Here is a 20,263-nt window from a genome sequence, read left to right on the forward strand (position 1 = left end):
GGAAGGGAAATGAGAGTGATGCAAGAAAATCATGAAAAACAAATCAACAGCTTACTAAAGGAGACCCAAAAAGATAACACCTTTAAAAATAGACTAACCCAAATGGCAAAAGAGGTCCAAAAAGCCAATGAGGAGAAGAATACCTTAATGAAGGAGAAGTTTCAAAAGCTCACTGAACAGAATAATTTGTTGAAAGAGAGAACTGAATTCAGAGAAATTAATGACTATGAATTAAACCAAGCAGTTAGTAAACAAAACCAAAAATTTGAAAAAATAGAAGATAATGTGAAACATCTCATTGGAAAAACAACTGACCTGGAAAATAGATCCAGGAGAAACAATTTAAAAATTATGGCACTACCTGAAAGCCTTGATCAAAAAAAGAGCCTAGACATTATCTTCCATGAAATTATTGAGGAAAACTGCCCTGATATTCTAGAACCAGAGGGAAAAATAAATATTGAAAGAATCCACCAATCACCTCCTGAAAGAGACCCGAACAGAGAAACTCCTAGGAATATTGTGGCCAAATTTCAGAGTTCCCAGATCAAGGAGAAAATACTGCAAGCAGCTAGAAAGAAGCAATTTGAGTATTGTGGAAATACAATCAGGATAACACAGGATCTGGCAGCTTCAACATTAAGGGATCAAAGGGCTTGGAATGGGATATTTCAGAGGTCAAAGGAACTGGGACTAAAACCAAGAATCACCTACCCAGCAAATCTGAGTATAATACTTCAAGGGAATAAATGGTCATTCAATGATATAGAGGACTTTCAATCATTCACTTCATACTGAGGAAAAGACCAGACCTGTATAGAAAATCTGACTTCCCAAGACAAGAATCAAGAGAAGCATGAAAAGATAAACAGGAAAGAAAAATCATAAAAAGACTCTAAAGCTGAACTGTTTGCTACATGGAAAGAATGTATTTATAACTCTTGAATCTTTCAGTAATTTGGGTACATGGAGAGATTGTACATACGCGCGCGCGCACACACACACACACACACACGCACACATATAAAGATAGAGAGTACAGGGTGTGTTCAATCAGAAGAGATGATATTCACACAAAAATAAAATAAAATAAAAATTAAGGGGTAAAGGAGGAAAATACCGGAAAGAGAAAGGGAGAAATGGAACGGGGCAGGCTATAACTCATAAAAGAGATAAGAAAAATCTTGTTCAATGGAGGAGAAAAAGGAGAGGGGAGAGGGGAAAAATGAAGCTACTCTCTTCACATGTGGCTGAAGGAGGGAATAACATGCTCACTAAATTTGATATGAAAATTTATATCATACCACAGAAAATTAATGACATCTTTAGTTTGGGGGAAAGAATTTCAGTCCAAATTTCCTAGAGGACGGTAACCTCAGGTAAAATTCGGCTTTGATTGTAAAGTCAAGGTTTTAATGGTAAATTTGATTTTACGATGGCTATTTAATCAAGAACTAGAACATGTATAGAAGGGCATGTAAGCCACTTCAGATTTGCCTAAAAGATGTTCCTTAGCCAAAGTGAAATTACAATATTTGAAACCTGGTCATTGTAACTTGCCATTTTTAGACGCTATGGGACTGTTAAGTGACTGTTCTTCTGAGTCTAACTCCAGGTATGGATAGCAAGAAAGGCAGTCTGAGCCTCCAATACATGATGCCAGTAAGCCTGTGAGATGCTGGCATGAGCTGCAAAAGGTGATCTCATGGGAAGGGTGGGAGAGCAGCTGCTCAGCATGGGCTGAAGTAGGATTCTCCTGACTCAATTTCCCCACTGACACCTGGCAGACTTTAAGCCTGGCTGAATGCAAGTTCACAATCTACTCCTGCCTGGAATTGACATGAAGTTGGAGAGATACTGGTTCCCTGCAGTGTCCCTACTCTTGTTGGCAATTTCCTATAGTCAAAAGGTTTGTAAGCTTAATATCAGATCTATTAAATTACAGATTATTGGTAGGGGAACATCTGAGGTTAAGTCTAAAATTAAGCTATTATTCATAGGACTTTAGACCAACAACAACAAGTTAGAGTCCTTTAATTCTTAGTAATACTGTGGAGACGATCAGGTCAAGAGCTTGTGAAGTTAGCAACATAAATATTATTTGTGTCTCAGTTGGTTAATGTTTAAAAAAAAAATTCTTTTGTGGTCCATATTGTAAATGTTTTAAAAAGAAGTATCACCTGACCAAAAGTTTGAATTGTTTTATCTGTTGTAAACTGTGTTAAAAATGAAAAATAAAATTAAAAAAAATTAGAATGGAGGAGATGGAAGCTAATGACTTTATAACAAATCAAGAAATTATAAAACAAAACCAAAAGGATGAAAAAAATAGAAAACAATGTGAAATATGTGATTGGAAAAACAACTGACCTGGAAAATAGATCCAAGAGAGATAATTTTAAAATTATTGGTCTGCCTGAAAACCATGATCAAAAAAAGAGCCTTGACATCATCCTTCAAGAAATTATCAAAGAAAACTGCCCTGATATTCTAAAACCAGAGGGTAAAACAGAAATGGAAAGAATTCACTGATCACCTCCTGAAAGAGACCCCAAAAGGAAAACTCCTAGCAATATTGTAGCCAAGTTCCAGAGTTCCCAGGTCAAGGAAAAAATATTACAAGCAGCCAGGAAAAAAAAACAGAAAAAAACAATTCAAGTATTGTGGAAATACAATCAGGAGAACACAGGATTTAGCAGCTTCTATACTAAGTTATCAGAGAGCTTGGAATATGATATTATAGAGGACTAAAACCAAGAATCACCTACCCAGCAAAACTGAGTGCAATACTTCAGGGAAAAAAATGGAATTTCAATGAAATAAAGGAATTCCAAGCATTGTATTCTTGTTGAAAAGACCTGAGCTGAACAGAAAATTTGACTTTCAAATACAAGAATCAAGAGAAATATGAAAATGTAAACAGAAAAGAGAAGCCTTAAGGAACTCATTGAAGTTGAACTGCTTACATTCCTACATGGAAAAACATTTGTTAATTCATGAGACCTTTTTCAGTATTAGAGTAGTTAGAGAGAATTTATATGTGTGTATGTGTATGTATGTAGGTGCATATGTGTATGTATATCATATGTGTAGGTATGTATATGGGTGTGGATGGATAAACAGACAGATAGGCAGATAAGATAGATAGATACAGAGGAAGAGAGAGAGACAGAGAGACAGAGGGTACAGGGTGAGCTGAATATGGAAAATACCTAAAAAATAAAATTTACTGTTGAGAGGAATGTACTGGGAGAAAGAGAAAGGGAGAGGTAGAATGTAGCAAATCATCTCACATAAAAGAGGCAAGAAAGAGCTTTTATGATGAAGGAGAGGAAGGAGGAAATGAAAAGGACTAAGGGAGCCTTACTCTCATGGGATCTGGCTTAAGGAGAGAATAACACACACTCAGTTGGGTAGGGAAATTTATTTTACCCTACAGGAAGGCAGGAGCAAAGGGGATAGGAGAGGGAGGATAATAGAAGGGACATCAAATTGGGGAAAGGGATAATCAGAAGCAAGTACTACTGTGGGAACAGGTAAAGAGAGAAAATGGAATAAATGGAGGGCAGGACAGAGAGAAATGTGGTTGGTCTTTCCCAACACAACTGTCATGGAAGTGTTCTGCATGGCTACACATGGATGAGCTATATTGAACTGCTTGCTTTCTCAGTGAGGGTGAGTGGGGAGGGAGGAAGAGAATATGGAACTCAAAGCTTTAAAAATTAATGTTAACAATTTTTTTCATGCAACTAGGAAATAAGATGTACAGGCAATGGGGTATAGAAAACTATTTTGCCCTATAGGAAAACAGAAGGGAGAGGGGGTGGGAAAAGGAGGAGGATGATAGAAGGGAGGACAGACTTAGGGGAAGGGGTGCATGGGGTACATGCTGTCCTGGAGTGAGGGGTAGGGAGAGATGTGAGGAAATTTGGAATTCAAATTCTTATGGAAGTTAATGTTGAAAACTGAAAAATAACTGTATTACGTATTAAAAAAAAAAACCGATAAACACTTAATAGCCAACCTGGCATCACCAGGCCCATACTGGAAGCCTTTTTCACATGAAATGACCTGTCAGAGCTTATAATCCCACTAATATAACCTTTGAAAAATTAAGAATACCTCAGCACTATGATGATATGTTCTTATTTGCAGTCTCTCAGTAGTATGCGACACAGCTCAAAACAATTTATAATCTTGAAATAGATCCCAGAAGAAGTATGGACATTAAATCTTTCAAGTCTTAATTTCTAAGATTTATATATCTGTTAAATCATACTTAGAAACTTAGTCTAATACTCTTGAAGAGAAAACAACTATTAGCAAATTATTTAATTAAGAGCCTATTTGTAGTTCTATGAAGAATAATTAAGTGAATATTTATTATTTCTAGATGACTCAACTGAAAATACAGTTTAGCTGTGCTCCCTACCCCACTTCCACAATTTCTCCCCCTAAAAAAAGCAAGGTAAGTACAATTTATACGTATTTGTGAAATTCAAGAACCTTTATGACTATAAGGCAGCCAGAATTATAGTCAGTAAAGACAACCTCTGATTAGAAAAAATGATTATTTTTGATAACTGGCTAACTGTTATTCCGTTTATTAATATCTGTTCCACTTTAGAATTTAGCTCCAATAATAACCTTCAGCCCTCTATTCCCACCTCTCAAAAATCAATTCTGGTTAAGCTTCTCAATCCATCAGCTGAACGAGTCAAACAGTCCCCATTCGTATCTATGAATCGTACTCACCATTGGAGCTTTCACAGGGGCTCTGAAGACAATGGTCAGCGGCTTTCTCAAGCTGCTGAGTCTTTCCTTCACTGCCTGATTCCTCTATAGTATCCATTTGCGAATGTTTTATTAATAAGGTGTCTGCTTGCCCTGGAGATTGTGGCTGCTGCTTCTCCTGTTCAGTTCTCAGTATATCATCTACTCTTTCTAAAGACACTGGAGAGTGCTGAGGGTTCTCCTTCTCAGTAAGTGATTCCAGATTCTCGTCAGATTCTTGGCTCTTCTCTCCCTTAGCATCTAGACTGTTCTTAGCACCCAGTTCTATTCCTGGATCAACGTCCACACAAGAATGAGTATCTTCGTGGGCCTCTTCTCCCACAACAGGCTGAGAGGCAATATCAGCTGAGGACTCATCTTTTGTGGCTTTCTCTTCTACAATGACACCACAGCTTTCTGAGGTGGCCTCTCCCCCAGCCTCTGGGTCCTTCTGTTCCAGTTCTTCATCATGCATTTTCAGTTTTTTTGGAGAATCACTACCACTGACACTAGTATTAACTTCCATAGCTCCTTGGTACTCTTGATCTGGGATTTTTTCTTGGAGGCATAATCCTGGTGACTGAGTCTGAATCAGAGAGGGATGGAGTGGGCTACTCTCCCTGTTTTCTTTCTCTTCTTTCTGCCCCTCCTCTTGACTTTCACAAGGGGTTTCAGGAATTTCTTCAACCTCAGAAATTGAAGACCTCTTCTCTGTGTGATATTGTTTAGCCTCCACAGAGACCTCCTGATCTAATGCATTTAAGTGGGCCTCAGACGCAACAGCCTCAGATGAAACAGCCTCAGATGGAACAGCCTCAGACGGAAGAACCTCAGACGGAACAGCCTCAGACGGAACAGCCTCAGACGAAACAGCCTCAGAGGGAAGAACCTCAGACGGAAGAGCCTCAGACGGAAGAGCCTCAGAAACAGCCTCAGACGAAAGACTCTCAGAAAGAAGTACTTGGCTTCCTGAATCACATGTAAAATCAACACAAACATGTTCCATCTCTTCTCTGGTTTTGCATTCAGTGGCTGAAATGATCATTTCATTTGTAGTTTTTACAGCATCTTCTGTCTTTTTACAGTTTTCACTCAGCTCTTCTTGACTGTCTTTTGTTTGGTTCACTAGTACACTAGAATCTTCTGTGGGACAAACTTTAGATTCCAGAGTTTGAGATACAGGTTGCGTATCTTCAGTCTGCGTGTTCTTAGCATCTTCATCGATCTGCTGAGAGGTCAAACTCTCCATCTTTGTAGACTGGCTGCAATCACTTCCAGAAAGCATCAGCTTACAGGATTCTCCCATTAGTGGCTGCCCAAGATCCTCAGTGGGATTTCCTTCCTCAGTCTGTGAAGTCTTAGAGCACTCCACTGTGAAAGAGGAATTGTATCTATCTTCAGTGTTCTTTTCGTCACTTGGTCCCTGCTCCAAACTTGGAGATGGAATAAAAATGTCCTAAGGAGAGAAAAGGTAATAAACATTTTTTCTTCACATTCAAATTACTTTGTTCACCTATAACTCACATCAGAAACCTACATCTCTTTTTATTCAAACTAGAAACCAAATAACTGAGTTTATAAGCACTTTGCCCATGATCACAGGGTTAAAAAAGGTGTGTTTAGGAAAAAATCCCAGATTTGTATATCAATCTTTTTCTCAAAACAAAAAGCTACTTCCTCCTCTAGTTCCTCTTGCCAAATCACAGACATGAGTAAAACAGAATGTATATAAGATATTTTTAAAGATAACAGACTTCTCCCTTGGAAGAAAGGAAAAACATTTAAATATTTGACTACATATGTTTAGAGTTCCAATACAGCGTCACACAGCTAAATGGGCACTTTAAAAATAATGATGGTGAAGAATCAGCACGCACTTGTGTGAATTTTACTAAAGGACTCTGTCTTAGGAAGAGTGGTGATTGTGAAACCCAGAAAGTACATGACTCCTTAAACACAGAGTAAACCGTTCAGTGAAGTTCTCATTCTTTCACAAAAGAGCAGTGCAACCATCTTGCTTCCCAGTATTATGGCAGCTGATGAATGTCACTACGCTGATAACAAGTCAAATCTAGGACAGATGTCAATTCTAAAAGATTTTTCTTTTGCTGTGCCACTCTGAATTGGAATTGTGAAAAGTTGTATGCCAAGCAGGCGAGGTATGAATGTGCTATTATTTTAAAATTATAACATCTAACTAGGAATCAAATAAGATTACAAGACAGTCCATACGTACAATATCAGTCTATATTTCAGCGCCTTGAATTTTTTCTTTGCTCTTTTGGAAAATACGCAGCTAAGTCCTAAATACTATGAATAATAAATCCCCTAAAGTGTTTGCATTATTTGAATACGCACTGCATATTTCCACTGGGCTAGAATAAATAATCAGAGTTTACATAAATATAACTTTGAATAGCACAAATGCAAACAGGAATTCCATTATTTGCACTAATTGGGACCTGACTGTAACGGTCACATATCTGAGAGCCTGGACAAACACTTTTTTTTTCTCCCCTTTTTTTTTGCGAGGCAATCTGGGTCAAGTGACTTGCCCAGGGTCACACAGCTAGTAAGTGCCTGAAGCCACATTTGAACTCAGGTCCTCCTGATTCCAGGGCCGGTGCTCTATCCACTTCACCACCGAGATGCCCCTTTAGACAGACACTTTTAACAACTACTTTTAAAATACATTCCTTTTGAAAATGTGTTTAATAGACCCAAATGTATAATCATACAAGTCATTCCCCAATTGATAAATGGTCCAAGGATATGAACAGGCAATTTTCAGAGGAAGAAATTAAAGCTATCTATAATCATATGAAAAAATGATCTAAATCACTATTGATTAGAGAGATGCAAATCAAAACAACTCTGAGGTACCACATCACACCTATAAGATTGGCAAACATGACAGAACAAGAAAATGATAAATGCTGGAGAGGATGTGGGAGAGTTGGAACACTAATTCATTGTTGGTGGAGCTGCGAGCGCATCCAACCATTCTGGAGAGCAATTTGGAACTATGCCCAAAGGGCTACAAAAATGTGCATACCCTTTGACCCAGCAATATCGCTACTAGGACTATATCCCCAAGAGATCATAAAAATGGGAAAGGGTCCCACATGTACAAAAATATTTATAGCAGCACTCTATGTAGTTGCCAAAAACTGGAAGTCAAGGGGATGTCCATCAATTGGGGAATGGCTGAATAAATTATGGTATATGAATGTAATGGAGTACTATTGTGCCATAAGAAATGATGAACAAGAAGACTTCAGAGAGGCCTGGAAGGACTTACATGACCTGATGCTGAGTGAAAGGAGCAGAACCAGGAGAACTTTGTGCACAGCAACGACCACAGTGTGTGAGAGTTTTTTCTGGTAGACTTGGATTTTTGTAATAACGCAAAAACTTCTTATAAAAAAAAAAAAATCCCAAAGGTGGTTCTCAAGGCAAAATGCCTTCCACACTCAGAGAAAGAAATATGGAAGTCATTCGCAAAATGTAGCAGATCATGTTTGTGTATGTGTATGTGTTTGTGTATCATGTTCTGATTTGTTATACGATTTCTTTCAGTTATTTTAGTCTGACTACATAGCATGACTATAGTGAAAATATACTCAATAGGAAAGTATATGTAGAATCTATACAGAATTGTATGCAGTCGTGGGGAGGGAGGGGGGTAGTGGGGGGGGATAAAATCGCAATTGTATGGCAGTGATTGTTAAACATTAAAAAATAAAAAAAAATAAATAAAGTACTTGCTAAGGTGGCTTTACTATGTGTCAGTAACTATGGTAGGAGCTGACGATACAAATACAATAAATCTTGGCAAGGACTTCTCAGAAAACATGAAAGAAGTTCGAGAAAAATTATGTTCGAACATTTTATATAATATACCACAAGCTTCAAATGGATGCATGATCTGAAGATTAAAGGCATAGCATTAAAAAAAAGAACAGAGGAAAATCCGATCAGGTACCTTTAAAAGCAACAGCTAAAGGCAGAATTCTTACCAAACAAGATTAGAGAATAAAACTGATAATTCTGATTACATGAAACTGAAGAACTCTTATACAAATTTAATGGAACTAGAATAAGGGAAGCAGTTGACAAGGGGAAAAAGCTATCACGTAGGTCTGACGCATGCCTGATTTCCCAGATTTCGAGGGAACCAGCATGGACATATACAATTAAAAGTCATTCCCCAGTGGGTGAAGGCAAAAAAGATATAAACAAATAGTTCTTAAAATGACTATGAACGATTATATGAAGGATTGCTTCAACTCACTAATAATTAGGGAAAAATAAATTAAACCAAGTCTAAAGCTTCATTTCATGCCTAGAAAATCGGCAGATAACAAAAAATGGGAAGTCAAAATTGGAGAAGTTGTGGAAAGATAAGCATATCAAAGATAGCAGGAAAGTACACAAAATATTTCTAAGCACTTTTTTTTGGTAGCAAGTAAGTGGAACAAGGAATAGCTAAAAAAAATGATGGTGTCTGAATAGCAGAGAGGTGCAGAAGGAGCCACGTGCTTTCACACATGGCCAAATGGTGATTCCTTTAGTTCCATTACGCAAGGCAGGGCCAGGGCTTCTATTTTTGAAAGAAAGATTTTTGGAGAGGGATGGTGCTAATACAGACACACAGACACACACTCACACATCAAAGAAAGGGTCAACGAAACATTTAAAAATACACAAAAGATCAAAATCAGAAGAAGTTCAGAAAGGAACAAAGCAATTCTGTTAAGTTTAACATTTTCTTAAAAAAGCCCTCAAACGACTTGCAACAGAAATTTTGTTCTTTGTATGTTGAAATATTCATATTTAAGTTCATAATAAAAAAAGAACATTTGAAATTAAAAAAACAGGCACACCGCTACACTGCTCCTAAAGCTCAGTTAGTCCATTTTGGAAACAAGATCTCACTGGCAGACGTATACACCAAGCAGGTCAGAGACAAAAAAGGTCCCATTTATAGCCATGTATTGATAACAGCACTTTCGGTAACAGCAAAGAACTGGAAGCAAAGTAGATAGATACCCCATCCGTGGGAAGTAGAGAAGCAAACAGTGATACATGAATATAACGGAATATTGCTGTACCATAAGAATTGACTAATTGAAGAGACAGAGAAATACGTGCTCTTCTATGAAATGATGCAAAATGAAGCAGTCAGAACAAAGAATACAGTGCACATAATGACAAAAAATGTAAATGTATAAAAACAAAAAAACAAGGCAAGGAAAACGGAATGCAGGGAAATGATAATGATCAAGGAAGAGACATGAGGATGCACCTCCCTCCCTCATTTTCAGATACGGAGGACGATACACATGGGACAACGTCAGACCGGACTGAGGAGCAGGTTTGTTTTGCCGAATTATTTTCTTTCTTTTTCTGTTATTCGGGACAATTCCCAAGAAAGAAGGTTCGAGGTATATTGGAAAATGAAAAACAAAAAATACAAATCAAAGTGTAAGTTCTTCATAGTTGTCAAAGTTTGGTACATATAAAATATGACAGTTAGAAATAAACTACTCAGAGCAAATATTACTTGTGGATTACCAAAAATATGGACTTTTTAGCAGCACTTAGTAAAACTTGTGGCTGATTTGGTATTTTTTGATAAATTATTAAAATTACAAGTCTGAAATGATGAATGAAAATACAGTGAAGGAATGAAAGATACTTACTACATCTCTGCTACTTTTCTTCACACTAAACTTGAGAGGAAGGGATCTTCGGACCTTTTCTTTAGGACTTCTCTTAGGCGAGAAGCAATCTGCCTTCCCTGACTCCACCCTAGGAATTTTTTCATAAGAGGGAAGAAAAAAAATGCAATTTTTGATAACGACAATTTAAGCTGTATATGTTGCCAACAATATTTTTTCTGCGAGGCAAAACTTAACATAAAAATCCACAATAAGTTTTAGTGCTCATCTCCTAAAAGAATAAAAATATCAGACACTCTTGATGGAGGAGTCCTAACTAGCTATGTGGGACCTTTGGCAAATCACAACTTGATGACAGTTTCCTCAACATTTATAACATTAGGATTTATATCAGATGATTTCTAAGTCTATTCTAGATCTAAGATTTTATAAGTAGTGGGAATATGAAAACTTTATTTGTGTACCTAATTGTCATGCTTCTGACAAGAACTATTATAGTCCTTTGAACTTGGATCAAATAGATTTTCAAATCACAAGTAAAACATTAAGATGATATACTGTAGGGCAAAAGAGACAAGATTTTAATCAAGCAGAAGTGGTTTTTAGATTGAGAATCTTTCTTTGATAGAGGGAAAAAAGGAAAATGTTCTTGACTAATAAGAGTATACTGACAGGGAAATTTTCAAAAATGTTTTATTATTAAAATTGTATCAGTTTGCAGAAACAATAAATAACAAAGCAAACTATCCAAATCATTTAAACTAAGTTTCATTAGTTATCAGTGACTGAAGCAACTCACCTGCACACTTTTTCGCTTGCAATCCTTGTACTTCGCCTCTGAACACCTGTACTGAACCAACGACTTCCACTGATGGCTATGGGGGAGACTGAACTCTGGGAAGATGCACCAGGACTTGCTTCAAACTGAACTACAAAAGTAGCATAACATATATTAACTGATTTGTTTTAAAGCACAAAACATCAATAATATTGTTTTTTAAGAGACTTTTGAATTCCAAAATTTTTTTTTAAATTTTAGCTTAATAACCTTCCTTCATTTTCCTTTTACATAAAACACTATTTTTATTAATGTTATACTTTAGGAGGATCAAGAAAATGTTTAATTCGATTTTAACTTCTGTTAATAACATACAAAACAGTTCCTATATATAAACTCTGACTTGATATCCCCAGGGGAGAATATCACATTCCTTCTGTTTCCCCAATTCATGATAATTACCCTCAGCTAATTAAACATTATGCTAATAACCACTTGGATCTTCCAGTGTTTTTCTATTCCTTTGATTTCAATTCACTCTCCAGGTTCTCTTCTTACCTGTCTCAGTATCATTTTCAGTTTCCTTTGCTGAATCATCACCCCTGTCCCACTCCTAACCACATATATTCTCCAAGTCTCTGGGCCCTTCTCCTCTCTACTCACATACATACCACCCTAGTTCAGACCTTCCTCACTCTTGCTTGAACTATAATAACAGCCTAATTAAACTCCTAGCTTAAGTTTCCCCCCTCCAATTCATCCTCCACATAGCCTCCAAAATATTCTTCCTGTAACAATATGTTTATCAGGTCACCTCCTTAAGAAGCCGTGGTACCTTTAGATAAAAAAACATAAAATTTCTCAGCTTGGTTTTTAAAGCTTTTCACAGTCTAGATACAGACTACTTTTATAGATAGTTCCTAATATTCTCTTTCATGTAGTCTATTCCACACTGTCGTACCTGCTGTCCTCTGAATTTGATAACCCACTTCCTGCCTCCATGCCTTTGACTGCAATGTACTCCCTTCTTTATCTCTGTCCTTAAAAATCTCTATTCCTCCTGGTAGTGTTTTCTCTCCCTCACCAAGTTATCTCATATTTATTTGTTTACTTGCTTATCTTCCTAGGTAAATTTTAAGTGCCCTGAAGGTAGAGACTTTCAAATTTCTGTCTTTGGGAAGATAGTGTCATTGAACTGAAGAATACACGGTGGGATATAAGGTGTAAGAAGAGTGGAAAGAGGCAAAAAAATGGTAAGGGAGACTGACAATTGGTCATAAGGCAATTACAGGGGCCCCTTTGATGGCAATGGATATAAACCCAGATAGGTAAAAAAAAAAACCTCTTTTTTTGTTGAATTTAAAATCAATAGTTAATTTAAAGAACAGTTGACCTAAAATCAACAACTGACTTACTAAAATTAGTTTACTCAATTTCAGGATAAATTACTATGGCCAGGGTTCTTTCCCTTGCTATACAGTGGTTGTGTAATGGTGGACTACTACAGAATGGCTATGTGACCCTGAGCAAGTCTTCTACTTCTCAGTGCTCTGGGCAGTTCTCTATAACCATACATTGGTAGAGGGAGTTTGCTCACCTGAAAGTCCCCAATACCATTAAAATCACAGGTGCAGTCACTGAAATCACAGCTCCACCTTCTATCCCTTGTACGTTCTAAGATGATGTAGTCACAATTAGTTTTCTCAGTTTTTTTGGTCACTTCAATACTACTCACCAGTTTTTCCTTGTGAGGGTTAGGGGCTATAACTGTGATTTCATTTGTATAGGGAACTCTCTGGTGAGGTAATTATCCCTATTAATACAAGCCAGCACGTTCTCTGCAACTTAAAGAGTGGCTTAGAGCACAGATATCAAATGTGTGGCCCCCTGTAGCCAGAACTAGATAAAAATGTAATTGGGAAATATTTAATACAGTAAATAAAAATATAATAAAAATAGAAAGCATTACATTTTAAAATTACGTCAACATGCAACACAGGAATCCTTAGAATAGATTAGTAACCCCCTATTCCTATTTGAGTTTGCTATTACTGACTTCCAACCGTGACAGATTAAATGATATGCCCATGGTCACATAGCCAGTATATGTCAGAGATGGGACATAAACCCAATTTCCAAGATTAGCTCTCTATTCATTATACTATATTTCTATTGGCAAGAATTAAATCCTAACCTCCAGTTTCCCTGCCAGTTCACTCTACCATCTGAAAGATGAAAATGTCAGCAAGGCAATAATTCATCAGATGTGTCTATTTTAAGCAGAATGAGACTTCTAGAAGATATTATGATGCTTAACACCCACCATCATTAGTATGTCTCTGTGTGAGTAAAACTGTAGATCTTTATAGCAAGAAGGCATCTCTACAGCTCATGGTTCAGTCTCCTTATTTCATAAGTGCAGAAACTGACATCCAGAGGAGCTGAATCACTCACCCAGGATCATGCGCACTACTGTAAGTAGCTGAGCTGGAACTACAATCCAGAAGTCTTGACATTCAGTGTGTTTCTCTACTCTACCATATGGTTTCCAGGAAAATTTGGGGTCCAGGAATATTGTAAACTCTTGCTCTTGTTGTCCATTTGAAAAAAGGTCTTAAAAACAAGTTCCCAACTCATAAATCCAGTCAGAAAAAAATTTATAAAGGTTAATCAGGGCACATTCTCCATGAGCAGGAGTTTGAGATCTCCTGACATCTGGGTTGGAAACTACAGAGCTTGAGAGAAGTGCAAAGTTGAACATAACACTAGGGACCCAATCACAAAGCATTTACTCCTAATGCCTTCAACTTCACTCCTAGCTTCCAGTACTCAAAGAAAGAAAAAGTAAAGCATCATCACAGAATACTAAAATGTGAGTTTTCAATAAAATTTTACTTTTCCTAGAGTCCCAGTTGGAAAAGACCTCAGGAGCCATCTAATCATCTCATCTTATCTGTATCTGAACAAGAAATGTCCTCTATAACATCCTTGAAAGGTGGTAACCCAGACATTAAAGCCCTCTAGTTGCGGGGGAAGGGAAGGGAAGAAATTCACTACTTCCTAAAACAATCCATTCTATTTTTGGAGAGCACTAATCGTTAGGAAAATTCAATTCAATTTAATAAATATGAAGTGACTACCATATAGAAGCTAGATGGCACAGTGGATATTGCATTGAGCTTGAGATCAGGAAGACTCAACTTCACGAGATCAAATCTAGACTTCACACACACCTTATTCAGTGACTTAACTTTGTTGATCTCAGTTCCTCATCCGTAAAAGGAGTTGGAGAAGGAAATGGCAAACCACTCCAGTATCTCTGCCAAGAAAACTCCAAATGGAGTCAGAGAAAAGTCAGACACAACTGAAATGATTAGTCCCTTGTCCTCAAGAACTCACATTCTACTGTGGGAAAATAATATATACACACAAATACATACTGGATTGACAGTGGAGTGGGATCAGGAAAATTATTTAACAAAAATGTTTTATACTTTAACAGAGAATCTAAAAATCCTATTATTTAAAGCTCGCTGGAAAAAAAAATATATTCACCTTTTAAGCAGATAAAGACTAAAGGTCAAAGAAACATTACAAAGTAAATTCAGGCTATGCAGTAGTTCAGATGAAAGTAAAGAAAGTTACAAATAACTGCAAGAATCTTAGTGCTAGCAAACAGTAACCTAAAAACCAACCAACTAGTGGAGTAAGGCAGTCATAAGAGAGCTTGCACTCAGAGATTTGAACCAAAAATTCATTGAAAAATTAGTTTGAACTTGAACTTATAACAAAATATGGACAAACTATTATAATGAACAATTTCACACAAAATTACACAAGAATTGAAATACAAACTGACTCAACTCCCTGGTATAGAATAACCTATTAATAAAAAAAAGTTAATAACCCACTTGAGTTTTGTTACATGTTTAGCAGTACTTAGTTATAAAGAGACAGAAAATCATTTCAGCAGATTAGCCTATGAACAAAATGCTTAATTTTCTAATCTCAGAATTTCTAGTACAATATGACCAATATCACTAGGGAACCCCCTATATGAGGGGCTCAACCTGGAATCCATGCTCACAAGAAATTCTTGGATACGTTTCAGGGGTTCATGAACTTAGATGGGAAAAAAATTACATCTTTATTTCAATATTGCTGGTTTCCTCTGTAATACCATTTATTTAATTTTACATACTTAAAAAATATTTCAAGGAGTACAATGTATCTATATATATAGATATAGATAGATTTCATCAGATGGCCAACAGGGTCCATGAAACAAAAAAGGTTAAAAAACTCCACTATGCAGCATCCCCACTCAAAAGTTCTACTTTATTTGGCATTATGTTGACATTTTTTCCTTACTGTTAAAAAGCCAAATTTTGACTAAACACAAATAAATCTTGTCAGAGAACAAAGTTAAAGACAGACTGCAAAAGCTTCCATCTAGTACAGTCATGTATGATACTTACCAGCTTTGTCTTGCTGAGGTGTAGTGGAGGGTGTTCTGTTACATTTAAGCTTATTCGGTACTCCACTAACAAAATCTGAAATGCAAGACACAGAAGCAATCATGTCTTGCTCTGTTAATACACATTTAATATTTATGATGTGCTAAAAAAAAATTGTACCAGCAGATACATTTTCATTAGGTCATTATAAGAAAAATAGTCACAGGTGGAATTGATGCCCAGTAATAATGAAATACAAAGAAATTTTGCACCTTTCAAAAGATAATTTTAATTAAGTAGTTCGCATCTCTCGAGAGGATATTTCAATTCAAATACAGTCAACACTATACTTCTAAATGTTTCTCAGCAGAAAAAAAATTGGAAGGTATTCTTACCTCTGGGAAAATGCTAATTAAAAAGCAAAAGGTTTTAATGAGTAAATGAAATTGGTGACTAAGTTGTGAATTTTCTGAAAAGTAATTTTGGAGTTTGAAAGTGAAACAATGTATTATACGGGCCTTATGTCGAATATCACTAATGCACATTTATGTAGCATTTTAAAGTTTTCAAATGTTTACCTCACAACCCGATGTGAGTTAAGTAACATATTTTAAAATTTGTTTAAAATAATTAGTACATATTGATGATGAAAAGTAATTGTAAATTTTTCTGAATTCATTTCCAAATAATTCACCCCTTAAACAATTGTACAATGCTAAAGAAACAGCCATTCTGATGATGCGGGACAAATTCCACTCTAACAAGCACGAGTAAAAAGAATCCTCATTCTGCTTAAACCAGAGTAGAGACAAGCTGATGTAACAGGCACCCATAAAGCCTTTAGGACTACAAAATGGAATCATTCCAGAGTATTGCAGCATTTCTTACCAATAAGCTAGCCTAACGACATGAAACATCTTATTGCTAAAAGATTGCAGAACATGGTAAAAAAAAAAAAACAAAAGTCAACTCCAAGGAAGATGTAGAACAATATTTTTACCAAACACAACTTATCTAAAACGAAACAGACAAGACTATAGTAACCAAACACAAGGCTCTCCTCCCAACCATTTCTACCATTAAGTAATTTTCTGCTACCATCATGCAAGAAATATGAGGGGAAGGGGGTGTTTATTATTCATAACCCCTATTTGAGTTCAGTCTTAATACTTTACTTCAGTGGCTTTAAAGAGCATAGTTTCACAATCTGGGCTTCGGGGGGAAACCTGGTAGCTTCAAGAAACTGTTCAGTATAATGTCCTTCTTCAATATACACATATACAAACTGATGGTTTAAAGCACAAAGACTATTTTAACAGTGTATAGACAGCTCAAATATAAATTGCATACAAGCAGGTGGCAATGTAAAATAAAGCTATTTACATTGAGAAGACCCAGATTCAAGTCTGGGTATGCTACTTTTGCTATCTTTGTGACCTTGGGTCTCAGTTTCCTTGCATATTAAAAAGGGGGGCAAACCAAATTATCTCTATATTTCTCCAAGATGTCTTCCAGCTCTAAAAGTCCTATATTCACAGTGTCAAATTTAATACAATAATCAAACCTATACTCTAGGTCAAATTGAACACAATAATCAAACCTACACACTAAAGCCATTTTCATACTTCTAAAACCTCCATCCCTAGGTTAAGCAGTTTCACCATTTCTTCTTGACAAGCATTATCTGCCAGGCACACAGTTCCAGGCACTGCTGTCTTTCCAGTACCAATACTGACATGCTAATAATAGATAACCAAGGCAGCATTTATATCTTATTATCAATACTATCTAGAGAGAAACAATACAATCCACTTAACCACCGAAAGAGCAAGATTTGTGTCATACTTTTTGCCAAGATTAACTCGCTGATTCAGGGTTTTATTTAAAATATGAATATTATGTAGCTAATAAGTAGAGCAGGGACACATACTAGATAACCTAAACGTTAGATAACCTAAATGTTACTACAGAGATTCGGTTCTGGGATGTTTGAAGTTAACCAGTTAGCTAGGAATAGGAGGAAGAATGTCAGTCTCTTGAAAACAATATTTCAAAGCTTCTGATCTAATTAACAAGATAACTAAAAATACTCAACTGGAACAAAATATAAAAGGGCAGCCTCTGCTGAAACAACATCTTAGAGAGGTGGCACTGTTAGGCTAGGTGAACTATATGAAGGGAAATTTGGTCTTGATGACAGTTGATACAAACTACCCTGCCCTTCGAAGGGCCTTCACCCCAACATAATATGTGTGAACAGACCTGGCATGAAACTTAGAATGTAGAGGATTTAAGCTTCTTCCTCAAACCTTCAGGAGGAAACTGAAGGGAAGATCTATGAAAGTGACTGTTCAAGCTAGAATGATGAACATTCAGGATGTACTGGGATAGAAACTAACAGGAAAGAAAGTTTGAACTGGCACGATGACTGCGTGTAAATATGTAAGTATTTGACATAGAGCACAGATGGGGCACAAAAAACTAAAAAGACCTGGCACTCTTCCTCTTTCCTCCCAGTAACCCAAGCAGGATGTATCTGTCACTCCGCCTTTTCTCAGCCCCAGGAGCAACTTTGAAGAAAAAAAAAAAACCCAGACACAAAAGATAATTTAAAAAACTACGCAATAGGACCACAGACCATTGCAGTGAAGCTGATGACAGGAGAAAATAAATTTACATAGAAACATATAATTCATACGTAAAAGCAATCTTAAGAGTCTGGTCCTGAAAACAATGGAGAGTTCCTCTTGTTCTACCTAGCGAAAGGTATAAGGGAATCCCATGGAAAGGAGGCAGACACAAAATGATCCAGTCCACTTGATGACACTACTTTCCTTTCTGTGTACCCCAAGGCTTATATCTGTAGCTTATCTGCTCTTTCTGTACAGCGGTCAAAAAACATTTATTAAGTGTCAGGCACCAATCGCATAAATTATCTAGCTTTTAGGCTTGACCTCTAGCTCTGGCCTTTTGATGTACATCATCCTTCTGCTATCTTTAAAAATACAAAGAAGCTGCTTTGGAATGACATGCATCTGTGTGGCTAGAATTTCTCTGGAGGTCTACATCTGCTTTATTTTGGTCTTGTCTGAGTTTAATCTACAAAAATATAATCTACCGAATGCAAAAAAACAAAAGATTTTGTCAACATCCCCCTAAATCCTAAAAAACTGTTTGCCTGTAAAGGAAATTGAACTACATGATTTTTAGGGTCCCTTCTAACTTTAAGTTATGTGAGTCCTAAAATATATTTGACTTTATTAAAAATTGTATTACAATGGCCTGCAGTCCTATTGACTCTTTGCACCTTTTTCATCTATTCCTTCCTTTTTACAATGCTACCAATTTAGGCCAGGCCTTGACTATTCACACCTGGATTATTGCAAAAACCTTCCTCAATTCCCTTCCAGTCTTTCTGGCCTAAAAATAATGCTGTGTACTGTTAAAGACTCATCCAAAATATCATTTCCAGGACATCAATACTCTGACCAAATCTTCCACTTGGTGGCCACTGCTTACATGATAAAACTTAATCGCCTGAGTTAGCGTTCAACGATTCTCCGTGACCGTCCTCAGTCTTCTTTTCTGATTTCTTCCCTTTCTCCATTTAAGTCTTCATTTAAACAAAGTTAGTCTACTTACTGTCTCCCACATGTACCACGCCCTTCCACACCTGAATTTCCTCATCCAGGCCAAATATTATGCATTTTTGATTATCCAAATAAAATTCCAATTCGCCCTCCCTAACAACTCATTCTTCTTCAAGCCGAGGGCATTTTAACAATCTTACATTTACTAATATTGCTATTTTTAACTCTTTGCAAGAGGAACTCTATAGACCTACATTCTGACTCTTTGTCATTAGCAAACACTACAACTTGGGCAGGTCACTTAACCTACATGAAGCATAGTCTCCCCATTAGTAAAATAAAGAGTCTGGAAGAGGCTCCCCCTCTTACCTAAAAAATTCTGTAATTCTAGGAGTCTATGTTTTATCTCTTCAACTAGACTGTATACACCAAGAGAGGTAATAATATGGTATGCGTCTTTATATCTCCCACAGCCCTTAACATAAAGAAGGTAGTAAAAAAAATTTCTGTTGAGTAGTTACCTTAAATAATAAAAGCTTATAAACCTCCATGCTTAGGTCAAATAGTAATAATACTCACCACCTACACCCTGTCTTCTCTTTTCCTTATGTTCAATAGAAGACTCATATTCACCTTCTTCACAGTCGTCTAGTGATGGAGTAGAATTGGGGCCATCAATACCCAACATGACTGATATCTTTGCCATGATAAACTCTGGCACACGCCCTAAAGGATAACATTGACAATGTTGTTTTTATTGTGTTGTTTTAAAAATAAAGGTATTCTACACTAAACTTCTGTCAGAGAACAGGTTCCTAAATCATATACTTGAGCTTGAAGGAACCTTCAGAAGTCATTTGGTTCACCCCCTTCATTTTACGGATGATAAAACTGAAATCCCGAGGGTTAAATGACTGTCAAGATCACATATGGAGCAAGCAAAAGAGCTGGAGGTCTCTGTGAGCCCAAGGCCTCTAACTT

At 36.7% G+C, this 20,263-nt stretch overlaps 1 protein-coding gene across 11 annotated transcripts in view; it reads right to left on the reverse strand.

The window, feature by feature from the left end:
• Nucleotides 1-20,263, reverse strand: part of LOC140514447 (TP53-binding protein 1-like) — a 130,923-nt gene that overhangs the window by 85,195 nt on the left and 25,465 nt on the right. For all 11 annotated transcript variants that reach the window (XM_072624842.1, XM_072624849.1, XM_072624840.1 and 8 more), the window contains 5 exons: nt 19,862-20,008; nt 15,714-15,788; nt 11,257-11,386; nt 10,479-10,587; nt 4,756-6,229 (listed from right to left, as the gene is read on the reverse strand). In XM_072624842.1, coding sequence (XP_072480943.1) covers nt 4,756-6,229; nt 10,479-10,587; nt 11,257-11,386; nt 15,714-15,788; nt 19,862-20,008 — 1,935 coding nt within the window. The remainder of the gene's footprint in view (nt 1-4,755; nt 6,230-10,478; nt 10,588-11,256; nt 11,387-15,713; nt 15,789-19,861; nt 20,009-20,263) is intronic.

This window comes from Notamacropus eugenii, chromosome 7, assembly GCF_028372415.1.
Source record: "Notamacropus eugenii isolate mMacEug1 chromosome 7, mMacEug1.pri_v2, whole genome shotgun sequence".
Taxonomy (NCBI): Eukaryota; Metazoa; Chordata; class Mammalia; order Diprotodontia; family Macropodidae; genus Notamacropus; species Notamacropus eugenii.